Below are 27,401 nucleotides of genomic sequence, written 5' to 3'. Positions count from 1 at the left end.
CTGCTCAGACCTAAGCTCGTTAAGGCAGTACTACCGTCTGTCTTCGCAGAAACCTTACGCAAGTTTCCAGGTATTGTGCACTTCAAATGTGCACAGTCGCACAGTATGCAAACGTTGGATTTAATTGTGTGGAATCCTGAAAATCTCTGCCTTCGTTCTAAAGAAAAAGAAAATAGTTTCTAGGCCTTACGACTGCAAAGGATGTTGTTTGGAAGCCATGCCTTTTTCCAGGGCTTTTTAGAGTAGCAAAAGTGGGACTGGAAATAAGCTTCTATAGACCACATAATTCTCCCACCTTTCACTGCCGTGGGCCAGATCTCCCGTCCTTTGCCTTCCAGCCCCAAACATTAGGAAATTTGAAAACATCCAAGGCCCCTTCAGATGTCCCTTTTTTATTATTGAGATTATTATAGTGAGTTATAGTAGATGTCCCTTTTATTGTGCATATTTGTTCTCACGATGGTACCAGGGTGGTTATACACAATTCTGCTTTCAGCATTGTTTGTTGCTGCAAATGTCTTGGGGCAGACAGACTGCTTCATTTCTAACCAATGAATGTCCCATGGCTTCTTTCTGAAATCCTATAACTTTTTATGTCACAAATATTCCAGGGTTTATTAGTTTCTGCCCTGCTTTTGTTGTACTATAGAGTAAGAATGCCACAAGAACTCTGTAAAGTTGAAAAAGTATCACCGATCCACTAACACAATGGAACGATGTTTGGACAGTCCGATATAAGCCCACCGCTGTTATTGCATCAGTGCCATGTTGCAGAGTATGCCCACCCTCAAACCCCAGCAGTCTGGAGGGGCCCCCGGCAGTTGCAAAATGGATTACATTGTGCAAGCAGGTCACTTGTGCTTTTAAAGACTGTTAGAATTTCAGAGCTGCAAATCTGGGCTCCCTCTGCGTGGAATTTGTGTGGGGTGGGATTCCCAGCTGTGCAGTAGCAGCTCTTGCTGTGTGTCCCGTTTTGTTTTTATTCTTTAGCCATTACAAAACAACAACAACCCACTATATCACTTTCAGCAGAGGTAGCCCTGTGCCAAGTGTTTTATAGCTTCTCTCGCCATCTGCGCGCAGCTGTTTTTTGTCCCTCTGCCCCTGAAAAAAGTGACATCTTCCAGACCTGCCGCCATCCTTTCCCCCCCACTGCTCAGAAAGCAGCTTTGCATCTGTTCCCTCCCCACCCCAGCTATTTAACTGATCGCTTCCAAGTGGTACTTGGACCTCTCGGGGGGGGGGGGGAGCGACTGTTTGCCCTTTGCTTCTGGTTGGGCTCAATGTCCCCAGTTAGTAGCTGCATCAGGGATGGGAGAATGAGGAGCTATTTTGAGACCAAGCCCTTGCACCAGTGAGGAAGAGAACATTCGACCCAACTCCCGTCTGGATGATTGGGGTGGAGGGTGTGACAAATCAGAAGTGGAGGCAATTTATTCAGAGGTGTAAGGTGGGGTGGAGGGAAACTGCTTTATTTGTAGGCTGAGCCTGTGGTCTGTGGCCAGTCCTCCTCTTGCATATTTTGTCCCCATTGGTAGCCATACTGCATTTTATAAAAACAGGCATTAAATCCTCAAACAGGGATGGACTAAGACCTGGGAGACCAGGGTTCAAATCCCCACTCGGCCCTGAAGCTCACTGGGTGAACTTGGACCTGTCACTACCTCTCAGCCTAAGCCACCTCACAGGTTTGCTGTGGGGATTCAAGGGGGAGGAGGAGGAGGAAGAGAAACATATACCCTGCCTTGAGCTCCTTGGAGAAAAAGGTGGGGTATAAATGCAACAAATAAATAGTAATACCAGATAGTAATAAATAATAATACCAGAGAGTTCCAATGGAAAAGGAAGTGGGAATTGCAGGAGTTTGCATGTTTGTGGTTGGGAATGAAAACCAGTCAAATGAATTTGATTGGTATTTTTCCACATCATTGTTGCTTCTAAGTCCACAAACACTGCACAATTGATGAGGTGTTTGGGTTTTTTTACATTGTTTTGATGCTTCCTTTACATTGAAATGAATATAAGTTACTTAAAGAGTTACATAGTTACAGACAGTGAGCATTTGACAGAAACTGAACTGCAGCTCAGTGGAAACACCACTGATTGTGACTAACGTTTTTGCCTGGATGATACGGCGCTTTGGGCCTCTTTGTATGGCCCTTGGAACCCTCTGCTGGCCGCAGTCCTTCGCTGGCCCTGCTTTGCACTCTGAGTGATTTTCCCTGGCTGGAATGTGTAACTTGAACTCTGATAATGCCTCTTGCTTGTTTCAGTGGAGGACAGATTAACTGGCTTTCCTTGATTTGTTGTTGTTTGTGTTTTTAAAGGGTCGCATTATTCTTTCAGATTTTTATCTGCATGCTTCAGTTATAAACTGCCCTGTGACTTGTGCAGAGGGTGGTATATCACATACAAATGCATTAAAAAAACATAGAGAGTGTGTGGAAAAAGTAGCTTACATTACAAAGGTAGAATATATCTTTGATGGTCCACTCACTTTTGCCTCTGGCATGTGGCCCTCAGACAGCTGTCCAGAAGGGAGTGCGGCCCCCCAATTGAAAATGGTTCCCCACCCCTGAGATGGCAGGTGACAGAAAGGAGTCTCCTTTGTGTGAGACTCTTTGAGAGCTGCTGCCATGCAGAGGAAACAATACTGAACATGTTGGACAAATAACTTCACATATCTTCCTGTATTCTCTTACCAAGTCCTGATTTTACACACATAGCATAAGGCAGCAGAGTCCTGAGATGGCAGAAGTGGACTGTGCCACTTCATGATCACTTTTCCCCTCCTGTAAAAGCATAACAAGCAAACCTCCCTCCACTGATGGAATGGATACATCCCTTCTCCGTCAGCTCAGTCACTCGCCTGCGTGGGATTTCCGGTCGCCCATGGCTACCAGAGACAAGTTGTCAAATGCAAGGCTGATTTAAGCCATGCACGTGAAAGTCCCCCTGCTGCTTCACTGTACAATCTCTCTCTTCCAGAATCCCTTCTGGGAAAACCCCTGCCCTTGTTCCATGGCGAAACCGTCTCTCCCAGTTGTGGCCGCTTTGGCTGGCTCCCTCCTTCACCCGCCTCTGGCCTCCGCTGCCTTGGAGGGCTGCCCAGGAATCTTAGCATTGGGAATCTTTTTATCTCTTTTGGCCGGGCGGAAGGGCCTCTAGGTCTGGGCCAATGTGGAACACGTTTGCTTGTTTCTCTAACCCGGGCGGGAATTAAAACTGGGGCTGGAGTGAGAGCGGCGGTGGCGATGTCAAAAGGCCCCACGTAGCTAGTAGCACTTCCCATCAATCTTTAACTGGGGCTCTTTCCCTTTCTTTTCTTTTGTCTGTGGCTTGCCTCATCCCCTCACCCAAGTAGATTTTTAACATGAGGTGGTCTGCTAGGGGCACGTTCTGTCCCTTTCGCCAGCTCCACTCCCTCCTTCTCCCTTCCACCCTCATGCAGCCCTCTCCTGCTAGAGGAGAGTGAGCCAGGCCTGCAGGAGAGAGGGGAGATCATACTGGGGGAAAGGATCAAGGCAGACCAAACATTGTACAATTTGGGGGCGTTCCAGGCACTCTTGCAAAAGTTTTGGAGCTGGCTCGGTGCAAAGGGGCAAGATGCCTCTAAGGCTTTAGAATCCGCCTGCCTGCGATTGGTTAACATCTTCCCCCTCCCCATCCTTGCCCCATCTATGCAATATAAATGTCTCCTCCACCACCCCAGCCTTGCAGAGTGTTATTGTAATCTGTCTGCCAGGGGTCGAGCGGAGAGATGGGTCTTGCATACCTTCAAGTTCGCTAGCGGACCGTTGAGGTAGAAATGGCAATGTTTGGTTAGCTTTGGTTGCAGTGGAAACAAAGGAGGGTTTCTCAAGACCGAAGCTCTTTATTGGGCAGGAGGGATTTGGCAATGCCTGGGCATCAGAAGAGAACAACCCCCCACCGGGCCTAGTTGGTAGCTCACCACTCCCTTTTGCTGAAGGAGGTAAAGTCAGCCCTGCTGTACGCACATCCCCTCTCCCCCACCTCACTTCATGCAGTTCTTCCTGTAGGCAGCAGCCCAGTGGCCAGTGTTTGCTGTCTAGCGCCATTCCCGAAAGCTACCACTTGCAAGGTAAATAGAGAGGAGACCTGTGCCTGGGGCCAAAGAGGAGCGTCCCAAGTGCACACGAGGACAAAATCAGCCATCCTTGGTTGCAGGGAGGGATAAACAAGCCGATCACTTTCAGTTTCTTATTTTTCCACTCTTAATTTCAGTTTTTCACATTTCCACGTCGGTTTGCAAATATACATACATACATTTGTTTTTTAATCCTCATGAAAATTCACCAGTGTTTCAGTATGCATTTCTTCTAATGTACACATTTCCCCCCCCCCATATGCAATTTCCCCTAATACGTATATTGTTGCAAATGTTCCCTAATGTATTTTTGCACACATTTGTTGTTGTTGTTGTTACTACTACTACTACAACTACAACTACTACTTGTAACTTGCAACACGCGCGCATTTAATCTATGCACATTCAGCTTCCCACAATAAATAATAATAAAATATTATTATCAAGCATTTCAGAATGCTTGATATGAGAGCCATCTCCAACCATCTAAAGGGCTGTCCCATGGAAGGCGGAGCAAGCTTGTTTTCTGCTGCTCCAGAAGGTACAACCCAAACCACTGGATTCATATTATGAGAAAGGAGATTCTGACTAAACATAGGAATCACTTTCTTACGGTAAGAGCTGTTCAGCAGTGGAATGGACTATGTGGGAAGGTGGTGGGCTCTCCTTCATAAGAGGTTTTTGAAGAGAAATTGGTTGGCCATCTGTCAGGGATTTTTTACCTGTAATTCCTGCGTTGCAGGGGTTGGACTGGATGCCCCTTGGGATCCCTTCCAACTCTAGGATTCTACGAACTACTCATAAAGCAGAATGATCTGCAAGCAGCCCTCTATCAACCCACTACTAATGCACTGTTGCGCTATCAGTGGCGTGTTGCAGAACGCACCTACCCACACAAAACCAGTTTGGAGGGACCTTAACTCAAAGCAGCTGCCCAATGGCGGCTTGGCAGAGGAAGGGCTTGCACAGGGGTTCAAAAGGCTGGAGGCGCTGGGAGTGGGGACACATTTTGGGAACCCACAACCTTGTCCCAGCCAGGCTCTTCCAAAAAAGACAGATCACAGCTGGGACTCTTCCTTTGCTTGGCACATTCCTGCCCCTGCCCCCCCACATCGCCCTCTGTCCCTCTCTTCCTACCCTGGTATTTTAAACCAGTGGAGAATAAGGTCTGCCTGTGTGCGTTTGACCTGCTGCTTTAAAACAATTGCCTCCCCCTCCAGCTTGCTTGTTTTCCTGCGTCAAATCTCTTAATTAACCATTAGGGAGGATTTATTGGTTTGCCCAGCATAGCAAGCGTTTTTCTTTTGCAAGGACATTGAGCTTTGCGCTTCCTTTTTAGCTGGGGAGGATTGACGGCGGGGCTGGGTGAGGGACCGGCAGGCTATCCGTAACTCTTTAACATTCTGAACATCTATTTATCTGCCGGGCATCATGGCTAGGGAACGGGGGCAGAGAGGGGGAGAAAATTGGTTCATTTCACAGTCCAGACGAACCTACCAAGTTCACAGTTCCCCAAACAATTCACGAACCAAAACACAGCCATCCGTCGAGAGCCCTACTTCTCTGAATTTTGCAATGCATTTCTGCAGCCAAAAGTGATGTCCACAAACATGCTATGGTAAGGAATGCGTAAAATGCGTTTGTTGCTGAAAATCATGTACAAAAAGCCCACGTTATATTGGGGAAAATTGCTTGCAAAAATGTGCGTATTAGGCAGAGTTGCGTTGTGTGTTAGAAGAAAACATCGCACTAAAATCTTGATGAATTTTCGTAAGTTTGCATGCTGACGTGTACATGCGGAGAACTGGATTTAAGAATGGGAAAAAGGAGAAACTGAAGTTGACATACTTGCCCTGTCCTTAATACCGCCTAAAGGGCCTGAAAGGAGCAGGATGTTGTGCTGGGCTTCCTCCCCCCCACCCCCCGCCACTTCCCCATGTAAGGGGAAAATCTGCATGCAGCCTCCAACTGAAACAACCCCCTTATCGCTCCAGAACATCTTTGTTGTCCACTGCTCTGGCCTCCGCTGAGTGATGCCAGCTTTGCATTGTGGGGAGCCAGCCGGGGGTGGGGGGCCGGAAGACGGGGGAGAGGCAATAAGGGATGTTTGCTCTTCTGTGGTCATGAAACATATTACAGTCCCGGGAGGCTGTATTTGCCTTCAGCTGACGAGGGCGAGTGCCATGTGTTTTGGAACCAAAGTGAGTGAGAGGCTTTTTGCAGCCACCAAGTGTTGATGAAATAAACAGATTTTTTAAAAAAAGAACAGTAAAGGAATATGCTTTTCAGGAGCTGAATTACTTGATTAGGAATCATCGTCCTTTGAGAAAATGCTACAAGGGGCCATCTCCAGACTGCTGGGTCCCGTCCCCCCCAAGTATATTTATTGGTTCAATAATAGTGCATCAGTGGCAGATTCATACGAGAACGCCAATACATTGTTCTGAGTTATTAGTCATTTTGTGATGCTCGTTCAACATTATCGCCCTTATTGTGTCCGTGGGGGTGGGGCACAAGAAAGACACAGAACCTTCTGAACGCTTCTGGTGCAAAATGTTAGCAAGAGTTTGGCAGGAAATTTTAAGACTTGCACCAATGGGGAATGAAGCAGCAAACAGGGTCACGTATAACTGCCTCAATATTACCGTGATCCCAAAACATCATGAATGCGCAATTTAAAAAAAAGACGTCTAGAGGTCCTGCGTTCAAATTCAGGTTGCACAGTTAAAGTGAGTTTGGTGCTCTTGTGCAGCAAACATCTCTCAGCCCCCCCCCCCCAAAAAGCCTGATATTTATGATAAGGAAAGTGAGAGGTAAATTCACTGCAAGGTGTCTGTGTGTGTAGCGGGGAATAACAATTGCTTGACACAACAATGCAATTCAACCTCCATGAAATCAAGCCAGAATGGTCTCTGACCTCCTTTCAAACTTTCTTCAAACAAATTAGGATGAACTGGTCAATTAACTGGTTGCCAGGAAGCAGCCAGAACCAACCTGAAAGTTTAAGATTTTGTGGTGGAGACAGCAAAAGAGAGATTTGTCGTGTGGCTTCATGGTAGTTAACAGGCGTTTAAGAATTGAATGGGAGCACTGAAATACTTCAACCAGCTCCTGGAAGGAGGAAGAGGAGGAAGGCCGCTTTGTTTTCTACAAACTTGACATGATTTGCAGTCGGACGAGGAGAGAGGTCCCTGTTATTTCCAGGCCCCTCTCCCCCTTCCCACCCGCCGCCAAGCCCGCATTTGAGTTGTCTATGGGAACTCATTTCACCCGAAGGATTACCTCCAGGGAGAACAAGTGCCCCATTCTAAATTCCCCTCATTTCTTTCTCCACCAGCCAAAATCCCACCCACCCCCTTCTTGCCTCCATGGTTTTAACTGCAGGGCTGTTTTAATTGCTTGTGTTCGACGCTAAATCAGAGGAGCGTGTCAAGATGACAAGCTGAATGGCGCGGCGAGTGTGAGATTCTCTTGCCGGCAACTTCGCCCTGGTGGTTTTTCCTTGGTGCTCTGTACCCCACTTTTGTTCCCCGGGGGCCTTTTAGGTGCTCGTACAGTGCCCTCGTTTAGCAGGGAGAGGACATTAGGTGAGGCCGAGTGGTGTAGTGGTTAGAGTGGCAAGTCTAGGACTGAAGAGGTACTGGTTCAAAAATATATATATCTCCCCTCAGCCCTTTGCTCTCTCAGACTAGCCTACCTCAGGTATTTCTTGTGAAGATAAAAATGGGAAAGTGAACCATTTATACTGCCTTGAGCTCCTTAAAAAGTGAGGCTGAAGATGGCAAGTGTGTATCTGTGTATGAGAGGGAGAAAGGGAGAGTGCTGTTGTGTTTGTGCATTTATAGTTAGAAAGGAAAAAAGGGTTGTATCCAGTGCAAGTGCTACTCACAGTAGACCCACTGAAGTTAATAGACATGACTCACTTAAGTTCACCGACTTCTGAAAAGAACTTAGTCGGATACAACCCACAGAAAGATAGCATTATTAAATATTCTCATTATTTTGGTTTCTTACCTGCCCTTCACCCTAAGGTCCCAACATTTTAAAATTCAGTATTAAATACAGTTTAAAACAAATGACAGTCACAGGAACAGGGTGGGTCCTGAAAATATCTCTCTCACAAGGGTCTTCAGCATATTATAAAAGCTATCTGACAAAGGTGTCCGGCCCACCTCTGTGGGGAGAGAGTTCCACAACTTAGGGGCTGCCACATGAATGGCCCCACCCTGAGTTTCAGAGTCCAGTGGAATTACGAAGAGCCTCCCCACTCCCAAGAGGTTCGGCGGGGAAGGAAGTGGCCATCGTTCATCTAGATATTTGAGGCCAAGTCCTCCTGCGCCTCACATAAATCCCAGGGTGGGTTACAACTACAGACCAGAGGTGGCGGGGTTTTTAAAGCCCCATGGCCACATTTCTTTATGGGTCACCTACTGGGGGATGGGGCACATGCCAGCAGTGGGCAAGGCTAGAGGGGAAAGCGGACAGAGCTTTGTACGGTAGGCCATGTTCCATCTATGTGAAATCCAGAGATTTCTGCATTATGAGATTACAACTGTAATAATGTAATAAACAAACAAACAAACAAATTCATTCTACACCCAATAAACTCCCACCTCTCCATCGTCCATGGCAAAAAGTAGTCAAGGAGGGCTCAGAGCAGGGTATGATGAGGTGAGATGGAGGCTGGAAGAGTCCTGGGGCCTAGATAAAGATACCTGCATGGTCATATTCAGCCCATGGGCTAGGAAAAAACACAGCAATCGGGCCCACAAAGCTCTGAGCTACACAGGAAGTCCTCAAGGACCTTCCTCTTGGACTGGTGCAGATACACATATAAGGTTTCCTGGCTCTTACCAGGACCAGGCTATGGGATCAGACTGTCCTTCTCCCCCCCCCCCACCCATGAACACCCTTGAGTACAAATTCCCACCCAGCTTCACCCCATGCCTTCCTTGCTAACAGTTTGTGAGGACAGCCTGGAATGCAGTCTTTGCTGGGATCTTCCTCAGGAAGAGACTTATCAGGCTGCAGCCTTGAACTCTTTTCGCCTGCCTCTCCTCCGGTCCGGGAAGCAGAGGAGCTCCTGGTCTCGGCATGTTGGCTCGCAACGTCTCTTTGTTGCCACCCACTGCGCACGGCTCTGTGATGGATGGTCTTGTGGGAATACAGGGGCGGCCAGTGCAGGGGCAGCAGCAGCCTCAGGCCAGGGTCTCTGTCCCAACATATTGTTTTTGGAACAAGCCAGCGAGGCCCTTCTCCCCTTTGCTGGTAGTCAGCTTTTTGCAAAAGCTCAGCTAGGAGACAACTACAGCTTAGCCAGATAGAATTAGAGATTTTGAGTCCAATGCCTCACCTCCCTGGCAGCCAAGCTCAGACAGCAGCAGCTTACAGAGGAGGGTGCCAGCCTGGGGTGACCGGAGTGTCTTTGGACCCTTCCAGCCATCTATTTTATTGTGTACTCTGCAATATGCATGGTCCATTAGGATTTATACTGGACCATGCAGACATCGTTCTGCTTTAATATTTGTTCTGTGGTGCTTCTCCAGTGTTAGCGCATTCTTGTCGTTTGGAGGAGGCACTCTTGTGCTATTGTGGAAGTAAAGCGGGATTAAAAACAACAGCCGTAGATCATTCAGTGATATAAAAAGCTGCAAGTTTTCATGGGGAGTTATGGGTTGTGCGCCGATTGGAAATGCAAGCCCGATACTTTTGCGGAATTGAAAGTGGGGCCATGTGCAAATTAATGCCCTGATACCACCATGAGCACAAATAATCATGAATGCACAGTAGAAAGGATGTCTGGAGAGCCCCCTGGTTAGATGAACCCGATGGTCTGATTAAGGAAAAAACAGCTTCTTATGCTTCTATTCAAAGCCAACAGTGTGTTAGATGCTGTACCAAAAAGAGAAGAGACTAGAGCAGGTGAGACTAGGACTGCAGGAGGCGGGGAGGGCGTTGGGAGGGCGATGCAGTGACTGTTTAAATGTTAGCCAAAACATCTGATAAGAGGAAGGCTAAGGTGGTTCTGGGAAGCTGTACCTATGCTGTCATTCTGCAGAAGTGTTGGAGGCCGGTTTCTGAGGATCTCCATTTTCAGTCACAAAAACTCAAAGCAGCAAGTTTCTAGTCCTTCTGAAGCAACGATACGCTTGCAAGAAAGTGCATACAGGAAGAAGTGCCAAATGCTCTCAAGACTTAGAATGCCAGTTCTGGCAAGTCGAATCCAGCTGGTTTGCTCTCAGGCGGCTTGTGTGTTACAGATATACAGAGGGAGAAGAGAAGGTCCTCTCTTCTTGGCCTTCTGAGAGGATTTGCAACCAGAAACAAGTCCCAGTCTGCCTAGTCCCCTGATCTTCAAAGCAGATGAACTGTTTGACAGGGGACTGCGAACAGGCTTGGTTGATGTTCCCAGGTGGATGTTATATTCCTCAGGCAGTGAAGACCTGCCCCCTTGCTCAGGAACAAACATTGGTCCGCAGAAAACCCCATTGGCAGTTGCTCTGATTCAGTGGGGAATTTAGATTTGAACAATTTAAGGTGAATTAAAGTGCTCCGTTGCCCTAGGGCTACAAATTCACCATTGTGGTTAAGAAGGTGATAGGGAAATGTGCTGAAAAGTGTGGGTTGGACAGCTGGTTAAGGGGAAGACCTGCAAATGCCCTGCTTGCAAATCAGGAAGAATCTTACGGGCCTCCTTTCCAGTTGAGGTCAGACGAGCCGCCTCCCTGCTGAACTGCCAGTGCCTATGGAATACCTTTCTTTTCTCCCAGCAGGCATTTTAATTGAAGTCTGATTTTATAGTTTTAATTTTTATTCTCTGTAAACCGCTTAGAGATTGTTGCAGTTAAGTGGCACATAAATTGCTTGATCAAATAAAATAAATGCAGGGTGAATGCTCGCTGTAGTAAAAAAAGGAAAACAAATGCTCAGATAAAAATCTGGATGCAGTCTGACCTTTGCATAAGCTTTGTGCTGGCCGGTGTGGTGTAGTGGTTAGAGTGTCAGAAGAGAACCTGGGAGACCAGGGCTCAAATCCCCACTCACCAGTGAAGCTCACTGGGAGGCCTTGGGCCAGTCGCTGCCTCTCAACTTGACCTACCTTGCAGGGATGATGTGGGGATTAAATGAGGACGGGAGAACCATGTATGCCACCTTGAGCTCCTTGGAGAGAGAAAAAAGGTTGGCTATAAATGCAAATAGTAGTAGTAGTAGTAGTAGTAGTAGTAATAATAATAATAATAATAATAATAATAATAATAATAATAATAATAATAAATATTAAGCCAGTTGGCTCAGTATTTTACGGTAAGTCAGGTCTCCACCATGACCTGTGAATCACCAGAGAAGCAGAAGCTGCAGCAAATCCTCTTTGGGAAATCTTTGGGATGGGGGGGTGCAGGAGGGGCGCGTATGAGGCCAGCCTTTTCTCATAGGGTTTGAAGGGACCCTGAGGTTCACCTAGTCCAGCCCCCTGCGTTGCAGGAATATGCCGCTGTCCCATGCGGGGATAGAACCTGCCACCTTGGCATTATCAGCACTGCGCTCTAACCACCTGAGCTCCTCTCCTCTCCACAGCTCCACCCCGACAGCGACCCAGGCAACCCTGAGCTGCACAGCCAGTTTGTGAAGCTCAATGAGGCCTACCGGGTGCTCAGCAAGGTCAGCAGCAGGAGGCGCTACGACAGCACACAAGCAGCCCAAGAAGCTCGGCCTCCCCCAGGCAGCCATGGCAGTAGCACCAGCAGTAGTGCCTGGAGGAACCCTTTTGATTTGGGCAACTTCGGGAAAAGGTACGGAACGAGAGATGCCCCCCAGCTCTGGGAACAAAGCTTCCTGTCCTGCGAGCTTCACGCCAACGGCTCACATAAGGGTAAAAGATCCAGTCCGTCATCTTGTTCTCACCTCCTTGTGCCTGTTATGGGAACCTGATAAGCAGAACCTGAGCACAACAGCAACTCTCCCCACTTAATATTATTATTAAGGTAAAGGTAAAGGGACCCCTGACCATTAGGTCCAGTCGTGACCAACTCTGGGGTTGCGGCACTCATCTCGCTTACAGCTTCCAGGTCATGTAGCTAGCATGACTAAGCCGCTTCTGGCGAACCAGAGCAGCACACGGAAACGCCATTTACCTTCCAACCGGAGTGGTACCTATTTATCTACTTGCACTTTGACGTGCTTTCGAACTGCTAGGTTGGCAGGAGCAGGGACTGAGCAACGGGAGCTCACCCTGTCGCGGGGATTTGAACCGCCGACCTTCTGATCGGCAAGTCCTAGGCTCTGTGGTTTAACCCACAGCGCCACCCACATCCCAATCAATATTATTATTATCATTTATTAAATTTCTATACAGCCCTTCATCCACAGATCTCAGGGCGGGTCACCATATAAAATCACATTTGCGATTCCCAGTGTACCCTGAAGTGTCCTGATTTCCTCTGGACATCCTGGAATTGCAGAAGCCATCCCAGCTTCTGGTTTGAATCCCGGAATGTCCCGTTTTCTCCCTCCAGTGCTGAGCTCGTGGAGGAGGATGAACCAACACTTGCAGAGGTGCTGTACTCTTGTGCGAGTCAGCCGGCTCCTTTGAGAGCTTGGTACAGAAAGACGCATCCGCAGGAAGGTTGGAGGGTATGCAGTAGTAATAATAATAATAATAATGGGGATGATAATTTTATTGTTCATACCCCGCCCATCTGGGGGGTCAGACCAATCTGGTTCAGCATCCTGTTCTGGCAGGGGCCGACCACATGGGAAGCTCACAAGCAGGACCTGAAGGCTCTCCTCGCTTGTGATCCCTGGCAAATGGGACTCAGAGGCAACCTTGCCGTTGGCTAGTAGCCATTGATCGCTATCCTTCTTTGTCCTCTGCCTTAAGCAATTTGAAATATACTCGAAGTCGAGTGTGGATTTCATGCTTTTTATTCAGCTTATAGTAGTGAGGAATGAAAGTTCCCCCCAAATATCTCCTTTATATACATTATTTACACAATGGGCCGCACGTGATTGGCTAATTCCAGGATTCTCTTGTAGGCCAATCAGGTTGCAGATTCACTTCCACCTGGAGCTGGATTGGGTGGCTCCTGTGGACCAATCATACTGCTGCATTGTTCTAGGACCAATCAGACTGCTGCATTTTGGATCCTATTCAACTCAGTACATAACAAAATTACATTGCACCACCACTGGTCAGGGCTCTTCAAGCTTGGGCTGCCAGGTGTTTTGGAGCTACAGCTGCCCATCATCTCTTGCCATTGGCCATGCTGGCTGGGGGCTGATGGGAGATGGAGGCCAACCCCACCTGGAAGGCCAGAACTTCCTCCTTCAGGCTCTACAGCCCCCTGTTCGCCCCCCAACTGTAGAGGGCACCAAAAAATCTTGCACCTGCCCAGTTCTGTAAGCAGCCAGCCAACCAGAGTGCAGCGGTCTCTGTGCCAGCCCTGTGCTGACTTTCTGCTTTTCCCTGCAGGAGCGCATCAGAGCCCAACGAGGACGTACGGTATTGGCAACAGTTCCACTACTCTCCTTCAGAGTCATTCTCAGGCCCCGAGTTCGAGAGGAAGCGTCGCCAGAACAGATACATCTTTGCGTACTGTTTGCTCGTCATAGTGGGCGGCTTATCTGCCCACTACATAGGATTCAGGTATGGGGCTGCTCCCTTTTCCTCCGTCCCTGCCCACCACCCAAAACCAGATGAGAAGGTTCCAGGTTTAAAGTTCTGGGGTGGGGAAGCTCAGGGGATTGAAAGTGGCCCCCTAGGCCTCTGTATCTGGCCCTCAGAACTCTCAGCAGGCCACACCCCTCACCAGCCCTGCTCCACACCCTCCTTGAGTGCTTTTGCCTGTCTGGGATGTGTCCTTGAACTCTGATAGCGCCTCCTGCTGGCCTGGAGGAAGGAGAGAGAGGGGTGTGGGTGTGAGTGTGGGTGTTGAAACTAGCCTACTATACTAAGGTAAAAAATTGCATCCTTGGCTCCACCCACTTTTGCCCTTCTCTCCGCCCCCTCCCAAAGGTTGCCCAGAAGGGAATATGCCATCGGGCTATAACAGCTTCCCCATCGCTGCCCTGGTGAAGCTAGACAATGCATCGCACAGATTTAGCTGCGTTAGTTTCTTCCGCATAGTTTGCTGAGCCAATGCAGGGGCAAAGAGCTAAGTAGGGCATTGGGAATCTTCTCTGACAGCACGCCCTGCTGCCTCCTCACCCCTGGACCGCCTCCAAAGGTATCCTGCCCACACCACCCTGCTTTACCATCATGAAGACAAGCTGCGTGGAAAAGTGGGCAGCCCCAAAAGTTCTGAGGAGGCTGTGTGATTTGCAAGCCACTCTTGTTCCTTGATACTGGGAGCCAACTCCTCTCCCTTCTTTGGTGGAGTGTGTGTGTGTGTGTGTGTGTGTGTGTGAATTGTAGAGTTGAAGGGAACCCCAAGGGTCGTCTAGTCCAACCCACTGCAGTTCTTTGCTGATCATTATTTATTTTGCATTTATATCCCACCTTTTTCTCTAAGGAGCTCAAGGCAGGAGCACTGGAACATTATAAGCTGCCTTCTCCCAGGCTGGGCCATTTGCCCATCCTGCCTAATATTGCCTTCTCTGACCGGCAGGGTCTTGGGCAGAGATGGGCCTTTCCCTTCGCCTGCTGCTTGAAATCTTTTTCTTCGGAGGGGCCAGTGAGTGAACCTGAGACCTTCTGCAGGCAGGAGGTGTCCCTCCCTCTGCCACAGAGCAATGATCCTTCCAATTTAGTAGCTAAGACACTTGAGCTACAAATGAGGAAGTCCTCGGTTCAAATTTTGCCCCAGCTGTGAACTTTCCAGGTGGCCTTAAGCCACACTCACATTCCCCTCCCCATGCAACATGGAGAGAATAAGAACACAGAAAGAGTCCTGCTAGATCAAACCAAACTATTCCACCAACCTCTTTCCAACCTGGGTGCTTAGGGGAAGCCCACAGTCAGGACGCAAAAGCAAGATTTTCCCTTTCCTGGTTTCTTCACAGCCCAGCTGTTGTTTAGAGGTATACTGCCCCTGCTCATGGAGGTTCCACTTATTGATCACAGCTGTCTTCTCTCCATGAATTCCCTTTGCCAACCCAGTGCCCTCCAAATGCTGACATCAGCCCCATCATAGCTGAAGCCATCGTTGCTTTGCATGAAGAAGGTCCCAGGTTCCATTCCTGGCAGCATAGGGCTGGGAGAGAATCTCTTGCCTGGTTACCTGCAGGGCCACTGCCAGTTGGTGGAGGCAATAATGAGCTAAGAGCCTGCTAGATCAGGTCAGTGGCCCATCTCATCCTGCATCCTGTTCTCACCAGATGCCTGTGGGGAACCCGCAAGCAGGATTCGGGCAAAAGAGCCCTTTCCCCTCCTGTGGCTTCCAGCAGCTGCTATTCAGAAGCATGGCTGCCTCCAGCTGTGGAGGCAGAGCTTAGCCATCATGGCTAGTAGCCTTTCATAGCTGTCTTCCTCCATGAATTTATTTACAGTGGTACCTCGGGTTAAGTATTTAATTCGTTCCGGAGGTCCAATCTTAACCTGAAACTGTTCTTAACCTGAAGCACCACTTTAGCTAATGGGGCCTCCTGCTGCCGCTGCACGATTTCTGTTCTCATCCTGAAGCAAAGTTCTTAACCCGAGGTACTATTTCTGGGTTAGCGGAGTCTGTAACCTGAAGCGTATGTAACCCGAGGTACCACTGTAATCCTCTTTTAAAGCCATCTAGGTTGGTGGCCTTCTCTGCCTCCTATGCAAGCGAGTTTAACTACGTGCTGCATGAAAAAGTACGGGCAACTTCCTATTTCTGTGTGGGGGATATGTGCACATTTAAGTGAAAATGTGTATACAGTATTGGGGACACCATTGAAAAAAGCCTGTGAACACCCTCTAAACCAGGGGTCAGCAAACTTTTTTAGCAGGGAGCCAGTCTACTGTACCTCAGACCTTGTTGGGGGCCGGATTATATTTTTTTGGGGTGGGGAAATGAATGAATTCCTATGCCCCACAAATAACCCAGAGATGCATTTTAAATAAAAGGACACATTCTACTCATGCTGATTCCCAGACCGTCCGTGGGCCAGATTTAGAAGGTGATTGGGCCAAGTCCAGCCCCCAGGCCTTAGTTTGCCTACCCATGCACTAAACCTCTGGAAGCCCTTGAAAAACCTTTTAAAAAACAAATCCCACCAAACTTCACCAAAACCATTCCCTCCAAACCTCCTTGCTCAAACTCCAGCTCTCCACAGCCTCCAAAGGTAGGTGCAAGGGCTGCTGGGATTGCACTTGCAAAGGTTCGTGGGATTCTTAGATGCTGTTTGTGTGCAATTTTTGCTGTTTCTGTACTATTTTGAGGCCGTTTTTGACCCTTTTCATGCCACTTCTGGCTTCACAGCGATGCGTGAGGTCGCGGTTGCTTGTGCCTTGAACACAGGTAAATAGGGGAGTTGCCTGTATGTCCTTTTATAAGGGAGCTTCGTGGATAATTGCAACATGCATGGCAGATAGAAGGAGCCCACACCAGACACTTGTAGGCCATGGGCTCTTTAGCAGAAGCTGGTGCTGGTTTACATTCACACAGATTTCATGTAGGGGAAGTCCCTCCTTTTGAACCCAGAAAGGGACGCAAGCCCTCATGGTTCCGGAGACAACTGCCTTTGCATCCTTTTGGCCTATCTTGTTGGTACGGTGGACCCTTGTGCAGTTGCTGGTGCTGAGCTGGTTCTTTCCCTTTCTTTTTTCCCCTGGCTTGCTTCGCCGCCCCCCTCCCAGCAATGCAGCCTGCCAACCCCGGCTGCCAGCCAGCCAGCCAATTCTAATTCTAATCCATTGCCTAATTAGCCGGCCATGACCAGGGAGAGATTAATCGTGAGCAGCCTTTAATCAAGCCTAATGCAATTAAACATGCCTGCTTATGCTTGAACGGGGAGGGGCATTTAAAGGGGCCTGAAAAGGGGGGGCAGGGCACATGGGTGAATCAAATTCCACACCCATGTGGGGAGATGAGCAACAGGGGAAGAATGCCCCTCCCGCTTTTGCAGGGCATCTTGCCATCAACTGCCTCTCCGTCCGTGCTTCTCATTCCCCCAAGTTTGTGGAAGGGCTGTGGCTCAGGGGGTGTGGGGCAGAGCATCTGATTTACATGTAGAAGGCCCCTGGTTCCATCTCCAGGTAGGGCTGGGGGAGACCGCATCTGAAATCTTGGAGAGCCGCCACATGCCAAAAGCATCTGATTGGCCACTGTGAGAACAGGCAGCTAGATTAGATGGGCCTTTGCCCTGATCCATAAAGGCTCTTCTTACGTTCTTCTTCATTCATAAAATAATTAATGCATCCACTCACTTTTCATTCATGCAGCAGTATTGGGCGGCGATCAGAGGATCTTTCTGCAGAGCAGTTAACATGTCTGGGGTGGTGGTGGTGGAGGAGGAGGAGGAGGAGGAGGAGGAGGAGGTATGCACCCAGTATGAACAGTGCTGGGGCGAGGGAGCCTCGGCTTTGCCGCTTCCTGCTTCTTCCCAGGTTGTCAAGGGAGGGCACCTTCAGCTGTCGAAGCTGGTGGAGCTTAAGACACAACCCTGCCCCACCAAAAAATGCCCAGTGGAGGCCACCCATGGATAGATTTCAGCTGGCATTTTCCTCAGGCGGTTGCCAGCCTGCTTTTTTAATCCCGCTTCCAGAACCTTTGAGTGATCTCCCCACAGATAAAGACTTGGGAACTGAGGGATGCACTTGTCAGTCAGTCCACAAACATTCCTTTCATTTTATTTTGCTGGCTAAGAACGAAAGGCGGCGTTTGCAAAGGATTCTGGGACGGGCAATGCCGTCTGCCTGCTCAAGAAGCTAAACGCTCTACACTCGGGATCTAATCCAATTCGACGGACTCGTCACCCGTACCGTTTCGTTTCAGTTCTCACTTCGCTATTTTTAACTGTTCCTGATCCGGTCCTTCAGCTTTTCGGAAATAGCGTTGCTGTTCAACTTTTTTATGACGATTTCAGAGCTGACTGAAAACTCAATGAGCCGATGATTGCCCATTGAAGCATGCATCTTGCTGCAGGGTTACTGTCAGTTCAAGTGAGGATGATGAGGCGGTGATGAATCTCTTCCCCACACCCAGCCACTCACTGGAGTTACAGCTCTTTGCCATTTCTTTTCTTGTCAGCCGACTAGCATTTTCACGTATATTGCCAAGCAAATGAGTGACTCACCACACCCCCAAAAGCTCAGTTCATAATTGGTCAAGAGCCAAGGCATAGCTCTCAGGGAGTGCTGATAATTTCCCCTCAACCTCCCCCCCCCCCTGCACTTTGCCCAGGAAAAAAAGAACAAAAACTGCAAATTGTCTTTTTGCATGGATTAATAAGTATAAACAAGATGATAGGAAAATTAACCCATTACTATGACATTGTTAGAAAAAAATACGTGCATCAGACTTGCCCTTGAACTCTCACAAAATACACACAAAGCCCATTTTGGGTTGCATCAACAGATGTCATGGATTCACATTAAGATGTAAGACAGTGGCTGTGCTTTCTCCGTGCATTTGGCTAAGCCACAGGGGTAAAAGGCGAGAGAAAGGTTAACGATAAAACAATGAATGTTAATGGTGGTTAATGGCTAACATAATCACGTCAACACTTCAACTGTGATGTTAAAGTAAATACACATTTCTGCAATACCCAGTTAGCAGACAGTTGAGGACAAATTTAGTGATGGTGTCCACACTTGTGTTTGTCCCATGCCTAGGAAGCATGGTTCTGAGAGCTTTTTGCCTGGGAAAACCTGCTCTGTACCACTGAATTGGAGCAAATGCCCACTTGCAGAAAACCCAATTGCTGTTTGCACCAGTTCTGTGATAAATAGCAGGTTTTCCCTTGTGGAAAGTGGGGAGGGGGGGGGGGAGTCTGGACGAGCCGTAAATTGTGTGGGAACAAATGTTGTCATATTAGAAAAATGCTAAAAGCAAAACAGTATTAGGGGAAATCTGCAAGGAAGGTTGTCTTGCAAAGAGCGGACAAGCAGTCTGTGGGCCAGTTCAGTTTGCTCATAGCAAATTCTGCCACCCTCCCTGCTTTACACACACACACACACACACACACACACACACAAAACCACACAAGCCCAGTTTTGTGGAGCCCAGGGTAAACACACAAAAAGGCTATTAAGTGGCAAGACATTTTCTCATGGAAATTTGGGAAGATGGAAACAGGGTGGGTGGGTTGAGTCCTTCATTAGCTCTTCTTCCCTGCGCATCAATAGGACTTGTATTTATTAGAACCGTGGCACCCCTGCCGTTGTTTCAGGAGGTGAGGCACTAGTGGAATAAGCAGTAGCAGTCTCTTTGACTTGCTGTGAATATAATGTTGTCAGACATTCAGGGAGAGGGAAAGGCAGTCTGCCAAATGGAAGGAAACACCCAGCACCAACAGCATTTGTGTGCAACTGAAACATAGAATGCAGGGAACATTGGGGGGGGGGCTGTTGTTTGTTGACAGGGCAACTGCTTAGCATACAGAAGGTGCCAGGGTCAATCCCTGATGGCATCTCCAGGTGGGGTTGGGAGAGATCCCTGCCTGAAACCTTGGAGATCTGCTGCCATTCAGTGTAGACAACACTGAGCTAGATGGACCTCATTGTCCACTTGGAATTCCGAACCAAAAGAGTCCATCTCATCCTCTTCCACATCTGTCTCCCCAAACCCTCCCACCCCAGTTGTAAAAAAAAGTCACGGACCAGGGCAGAAAATATATCTGACTGCTTCCCCCACCTGCAAGGGAACAGGATATTTGGTCTTACACCATCTCTTGTTTCCTTGCACTCCCACCCCAGGGAAGGCCTCTGTCTTGAGCTAGGGCTATAAGGAGGCACAATGATTTCTGCCCTCCCTGGGTCCTTCGCAATCAGCACTACTGTTTCCATTCTGCTGCAGTACAGCAGTTTCTGTTAAATGCATTACCAACGCTAACCAGTAATGCTTTACTGCTTCTGTTCCACTTCTAAACCTACCCAAACACCTTTTTTCTCTTCCTTTTTTGCAGGAAGCTGGAGAAAGTTCACAACAACTTCATGGATGAGAAGGACCGGGTCATAACCCAGATATATAATGAGAGCAAGGAACGGGCTAGGTACATGTATTCTCATTTTTTTTAACCCCACATAAATGACCCTCAATGTGAACTGTATTCTTTCTACAACATGACTGTATTTTCCTTAATTTCCATAATTTCCATAATTTATTTTTAAGTTTTGCTAAGTACAGTCAAAGCTCTGGGTAGCACTGAACCCTACAAGTTGTCCACATTGTGAATTTAAAGCACTATTATACCATTTCAGCAGTTATGGAGAATCCAGAGAACTGTACTTCATTAAGGGTGCTGAGAACTGTACTGCACCATTAACAAACCACAGTTCCCAGGATCCTTTGGAGGAAGCCCGTTAAAGTGGTATAAAAGTACTTTAAATGTATGGTGTGACCACTGGAAGTTTTTTTTTCCCTTCCTATTTTTTTTAAGTGACTTTACTGGGCAATTGCCACCCCCAACAGGTGAAACCCATGAGGCTATGAGGACTAGAAACTTGCCTCTTAAAAGTAAATAAATAAATTGAAAGCTGAGATCCTTGAGATGCGGATTTCTGCCCCCAGTACCTTATTTTTAATTTGTTCTGATTTCTTTGCAGGGAGATTATACAAGCACTCATTGTCATTCCATTCTGATTTTCTTGTGTGGTGGTTGCATGTCTTTCCACTAGTCAGTCCTTTATCCCACACTCCTTAGTACATTTCCTAACTTTGTTTTCCTAACTTCAAAAAGGTCTGCCTGTTGTTTTTAACTTGGATTCGTTGCACCAGAGCTGTTTGATCTCCTTTAATTGTGCAAACCTAAATTTCCAGTATGCAATTGAATCCTTCCTGTAAAACAGTCTGGAAGGGACAGTGGCTTCTTCTCCCAAGGTATCCTGGGATTCTCTCTTAGGATGTCTCCAGATGGTCTGTCTTTTGCACAAGGGATTCATGCGCTTATCAGAACTTTAGGTTTGGGCGTTTAAAGCGGATTAAAGGGCTCTGTCGTCCTAGCGCAACAAACCTACTTCAAAAAACAACAACAAATGCCAACTTCTTTCGGTTACAATAGTTACGGGGAGATGCACTGGAAAGTGCGAAAGTGCGGGGTGAGCGAACGATTAGCAGGCAGACAAATTAATGTTAACTGTAAACCCAGATACTGTATTTCCCACCCATCCTTGGTTTTAATGTGGGGCTGTTGGTTGGTTTGGTTGTAAGCCACTCTGGTTTGGCTTGGGCAAGCTAAAATGACTAACAAATGTGATACACAAACAAACCAACAAACCACCCTTTATCAAAATATCTTGCAATTCGCAAGATAAAAATACAGTATAAAAGCACAAATAAATAGTTAAACTAGAAGCAACAAAACTGTAAGTCCCTGCCCAGCTCATAATAAGGCTGCACTTAAGAAGTTGGTATCATTGAAAACTGGGATAAGAATTCATTGCAGTGCAACGTGTGCTTATGTGGGACACAGTACTAAGGTTTGCAGCGCTTTTGAGTAGGCTCTTGATTTACTGTAGGGGTAGGGAACCTCAGGCCCAAGCTGCAAATGTGGCCCTCCAGGCCCCTCTGTCTGGCCCTCGGAAGTCTCCCCAGGCCATACCTCCTCCCTAGGCCATGCCTCTCATTGTCCCTGCTTTGCACCCTCCTTGAATGCTTTTGCCTGGCTGGAATGTGTCCTTGAACTCTGATGATGCTTCTTGCTTGCCTGGATATGGAGAGAGACATCTCTCTCTCTCTCTCTCTCTCTCTCTCTCTCTGTGTGTGTGTGTGTGTGTGTGTCTTCTTTCTGTGTGTGTACCACTGATTTCTGCATGACTGCAATGGGGCTTCCTGTGCATGGGTGAGAATCCCATCCATTGCTCTGCCCTCTTTTGACCATCACTGGCTCCTTGGAAGGTTCCCGCAATGTCAGTGTGCCCCTTGGGCTGATAAAGGTGGCTGCTTGTTTTAGCACTCTGCAACACTGAGCTTGCTTGCCTGGAGGAAGCCTGGTTGGTTCTCACCCGCGGTGCTTGTGCTTCCCCCACCCCAGGTCCATCGGCTTCCAGAAGCAGCAGGAGCTACTGCGGCAGAAGCATGCCGAATTCGCCCAGCGAAACAGCGCTATCTCCAAGCAAGTTCCAGGAGGAGCCTTGGACTCTGGGAGGGAAACGGCTCCCCCCATCTCCACTGCCAAATGAAAAGAAAAACTAAGTTGGACCTGAAATCCTCAAGCCTGGGTTCCCTGCCTTTGGTTGTGGCCAGCTGCTGAGGAAGGGGCATTTCTGAGCCTCCACCACCCATTTCTCCACTTGTCCTCCTTCCTAATAGAAACATCGCTGTGCAGTGAAAACTGGGCCTCTGTTGTTGTTTTCCTTGGCCTACCTCTCTTGCCACACAGAAATATGCCCTCTGCCCTTCCTCCACTCCACCCTGTTATGGCCTCTCCAGGTAGGACTGGGAGAGACCCCCTGCCTTGAAACCCTGGACAGGTGCAGACATTACTGAGCTTAGATGGAGCCGATGGTCTGGCTTGGCTTAAAGCATGTTTCTCCACCCAGGAGTTTAATTGGAAGCAGGGTCTAGGAGCCAGGATTGGCAACGGCCTGCATTGCCAGCTCTTGGTCTATGGCAGGGGTGGGGCAGCTCAGGTGTGGGAGCCAAATGCCTGGCCCTCAGGACTGTCCCCACAGCACACCTCACTTCCTCAGGCCACACCCCTCACTGGTCCTGCTTCACATCCTTCTTTCTGCCTGGCTGGGATGCTTCCCTGAACTTTGACACTGCTTTCCTGGATGGGAAGACAGAGAGTGCTGTGGGAGTGTGTGTAGAAACTAGTCTACTGTACAAAGGTAAAATTTGCATGGGTCGCTCCACCCACTTTTGGCTCTGGGGCCACCCACCACTGGCATGCGGCCCCCAGAGTGTGGCGCAGAAGGGAATGTGGCCCTCATTTTGAAAAATATTTCCCACCTCAGGTCTAGGGTGTCCTCCCAAGCTGGCTGCTGAATATTTCAGCAGTTGGAACTGGCCCAGTCTATTCCTCTGCCCTGTGGACTTCAGGCTCCATCAGCCAGCACAGCTGGGCCTGTGACACCTCAAATATGGAAAGGGGACACACAGCTTTTCCCTCATCCTCCAACTCAGTGTTGCAGCCCATCCTGGAAAGTGGAAACCTGCAGTCTTGATGTGGGCAGCTCAGATGAGCAGAACCTCCAGGTAACCAAACAGCACGCCACTCATTCCTCTTGCTTTGCCACTCTGTGTTGTCTGAAGCAGCATTTTCTAAACATGAGAGGTTTGTAAGAGCAAGAATTAAACACCCACCCACACCCAGGTCCCATCTTCACTATATGTTTAAATCACTATCATGCCACTTTAAACAGAGCTTTCTCCTCAAAAAATCCTAGAAATTGTTGTTTGCGAAGGCAAGGTAAGGAGAGTCCTATTCCCCTCACAGAGCTATAATTCCCAGAGCACCTTGGGAAGAGGGATTGGCTGTTAAAACCACTCTAAATATTAAAGCTCTTTGAAGGTGGAAGATGGATCTTGGCACCCTTGAGAAAAACTACAGGCCTTTGGGGGAAGCCGTGGTTGTTCAAAGTGCTATGGCATTGCCTTAAATGCATAATCGAGATGGGACCTCAGAACAGCTCATCTACCCTCTTTTTCACTGTTCTGAGTGTGATTGGAAGGAGATTGCTTAGGGCTGTTACTCACTCAGAGATGAAATGGGTAACTTCTTCTGAAGGCTAGTAATTCTGTATTTCCACAGTGGAAGCAATTCAGTCGCGCTCAGTGCAAAGGCATGGCAATATTACCCCGCCTTGGGCAGTGGCTGATTGACAAAAGGCCTAGACCAGTGATTCATGCAGAGATACCACAGGCAGCCTTCTCTGGGCTTAATGCCTCAGTGGCTTTAAATGTTTTGTGCCGGGGCACAATAAAGAGGAGCTGCGCAGACACCATGCATTTAAAGCACTTGCCTTCCCTCAAAGAATTCTGGGAACCATAGTGTCTTAAGGATGGTGGGAAATGTAGTTCTCTGAGGGGTAAGCAACAGTTCCCGGGATTTTTTTGGGGGGGGGGAACCATATGGTGTGTATTCAGCCAGGGACTAAGTAGAGGGAAACTCAAGTATTGAAAGGAAGGTTGTGCCCCCTTGCCCCCTTTGGAGCCTGTTATTTCCAGCAAATAGAGGGTGGGGGAGTGTAGGAGAAAATGAACCTTTGGAGGTAGCTCAGAGTGACGTGCAGGGAGGATTAGCAAGACCATGGCTTGCAAGGGGAACTATGTGTGAAATGCTGGTTTAATCTCATTGTGCGCAGGGGCCTGAACTACAAAGCTTCCTGCTCTCAGGAGGGAGGCGGCAGGGGGATAAAGGAGCAGCCCTCAACTGCTGGAGCATGCCCAAGGGTTTGTACATGTATGTCCCCAGCACCTAGGAGGGCCTGTGTGTGCACATGTTCACGCAAAGGATGCGGCATGTGCAGTGGCGTAGCGTGGGGGGTGCAGGGGGGGCCGGCCGCACCGGGCGCAACATCTGGGGTTAGGGCAAATCCACGGGTTAGGGGGCGCAAATCCACGGGTTAGGGGGCGCAAATCCACGGGTTAGGGGGCGCAAATCCACGGGTTAGGGGGCGCAAATTACTTGCCTTGCCCCGGGTGCTGACAACCCACGCTACGCCACTGGGCATGTGGGAGCTTACGAAGTTGGGTAATGGCAAAGCATTCGTTATGATCATTCCAGTATTTTATTAATTGCCTTCCCCACAATCATCACCAGGCAATGTACAATGAAATCAGCGAGCAGGTTTTTAAAAAATTTAAACATGCCCATCCGCTTAAAGCAAAACACAGTAAAATAGATGCTTGTGGTCAAGACCCATTTATCCAGCTGAGAAAACCTGCTGGAACAATAATTACTTCCGTTATTTCCAAAGGGTGCCTGTTGTTTCTCAACAGGCAGCCGTCCTAGAAGCCCTGCTCTGAGCTACTGTGAAGTGGGCTTCCCAGATCTTTGGAACTTGCAGGAGAAACTCCCCCGCAGATCACAGGGATCTACTGAGTGCATAAAGAGTAAGGCGGTCTCTCAGCTAACCTGACCCTGAGCTGTATATGGTCTTATGTGTACCAACACATTGAACTTGACCCGGCAGCAAACTGGCAGCCGGTGCAAATCTCGCAGGCGGGGTGTTAAGTTAGTGACACTTAGGACATTAGGACATAAACATCCATAACCAAAATAATGAAATAGAAGTGTGCCTCTTGCATGTGCATTCATGTGTACTTGCACATAGATTCACATGCAGTATCTCTGCAGGGGTGTGTGTTATACAGCTACCACCCCCTGCTGGCTGGTTCAGGAAGCACCTAGTTTTCCAACAGAAATTGCCCATAAATGACCCAGGTTTTTGCAGCAGGGGACAGGGATATAGCTAACTTCACTTATTCCAGGAGATGATATGGCCTTTGCACATCCCTGTTGTGTGCCATGCCAGAGCTACTTCTAACATATATTGGAGGAGGGAAAATGTGGAAAGCGGGACTGAAGGAATTCAGGCACGAAAAGCCTTGCAATGATAGGAAGAGGCATTGGCCCCCTCTAATCTGGGTGGAATTCATGCCCCTCCCCTCCCATTCTGACCCGGCACATCTCCCCCTCCCCATCTACCCCATGGCTAATCCAGGCATTTCCCCAGTCGCTGGATTCCTTTAGCAAGCAAAGCAGCGTAATCGTGTCTTAATTGGTGAACCAGGTACCAGGGTTTTAAGTCTGCTTAGGAAGTCTGCTTCATGGAGGACGAGCCGTAGCCAAGTGGTCAAGAGCATCTGCTTGGCATGCAGAAGGTCCCTGGTGCAATCCCCAAGTGGGGCCGACAGAGACTCTATGCCTGAAACCCTGGAGAGCTGCTGCCAGTCAGTGTAGACAATACTGAGCTAGATGGACCAATGGTATGACTCAGCAGAAGGCAGCTTTCTGTGTTCCTGGGTCCCCTCTTCTGGTAAGGACTCTCTAGGAGAGTTAGGTAAAGGATGTGGTTTAGTTTGTTAGTTCACATTTGAGGGGAAGTTTGCCAACCTGGTGCCCTCCCAATGGTTTCTAATACAGCTCGGTCCAAAACATGGGGGGAAATGGACCAGGCTGGCAAAGTTTGCTGTAAAATATAAGTGCTAGGGAGGGTAACAACAGTTGTTAGATTACAGGGGGGACAATTGGTCCTGCCAGTTGGAGGGGCTGATGGGAGCTGCCATCCAAAACCCTGGAGGGCACCAGGTTGGCAAAGTCTGCAGGAGACCTTGCCAACACTGGACAGAGCGTGCCCTCCAACCCTGTGTATTTATTTTACCCGTTCTGGGGTAGAACAAACTGCAAGTCACAGCATCGACCACCTAAAATATTTATTTATATATATAATATCACTGTTATCTTCCAAAGATCCCAAGGTGGTGTACATGGTTCATCTCATCCCCGTTTCATCCTCACAACAACCCTGTGAGGTAGGTTAGAGATGGTGACTGGCCCAAGGTAACCCAGTGAGATTAATGGCTGTGTGGGGATTCGACCCCTGCTCTGCCAGGTCCTATAGTCTGACACTCTAACCCAGGCATAGGCAAATTTGGCCCTCCAGATGTTTTGGGACTACAACTTCCATGATCCCTAGCTAACAGGACCAGTGGTCAGGGATGATGGGAATTGTAGTCCCAAAACATCTGGAGGGCTGAGTTTGCCTATGCCTGCTCTAACCATTACGTCACACTGGCGTATCTCTCAGATTCTCTCGCCCACCTATCACCGTAAGGACCCAGGGCAGGTTGCAACAATATTATAAAATTGCATGATTAACATTGGCCACAAAATATGGGCCAGGTGCAATGGCCCCTTGGACTTCTGTGGCTCTTCCCAAGGAGGAGGAGGAGGAGGAGCGTATGAGAAATCTACCCTGCCAACTTTTAGCCCAGCAGAGTGCCTGATGGAACCTCCAACTCCAGAGGTAGTCTACCTTTGAATGCCAAACTGCTGTGTGGACAAACAGCAAGAGATGGCAGTGTCACCTCCATTCCTGGTTCTGAGCTTCCAGAAGGCATGATGATTTGTGTTCATGATGGCTTGGTGGCGATTATACACAATCCTGCTTTCAATCTTCTTGTTCACCGGCTGCAAAGGTTTTGGGACAGACTGCGTCACTTCCAATCGGTGCAAGTCTTGTAACTTCCAGCTGAAATTCTGCAACTTTTCATACCGC

General features: G+C 48.4%; 1 protein-coding gene across 2 annotated transcripts in view; it reads left to right on the top strand.

The window, feature by feature from the left end:
- The window catches only part of DNAJC4 (DnaJ heat shock protein family (Hsp40) member C4), a 45,842-nt gene extending 23,335 nt beyond the window's left edge, over positions 1–22,507 (top strand). For both annotated transcript variants that reach the window (XM_081841323.1, XM_081841324.1), the window contains exons 4-7: positions 11,684–11,898; positions 13,578–13,751; positions 20,141–20,227; positions 22,208–22,507. In XM_081841323.1, the coding sequence (XP_081697449.1) occupies positions 11,684–11,898; positions 13,578–13,751; positions 20,141–20,227; positions 22,208–22,355 (624 nt within the window). In that variant the 3' untranslated portion in view covers positions 22,356–22,507. The remainder of the gene's footprint in view (positions 1–11,683; positions 11,899–13,577; positions 13,752–20,140; positions 20,228–22,207) is intronic.
- The last annotated feature ends 4,894 nt before the right edge of the window (positions 22,508–27,401 follow it).

The sequence above is a fragment of the Podarcis erhardii genome (genome assembly GCF_964252035.2).
Source record: "Podarcis erhardii genome assembly, chromosome: 15".
Classification (NCBI taxonomy): Eukaryota; Metazoa; Chordata; class Lepidosauria; order Squamata; family Lacertidae; genus Podarcis; species Podarcis erhardii.
Note: the sequence above shows the minus strand (reverse complement) of the source record. Positions and strands in the feature narration are given on the sequence as shown.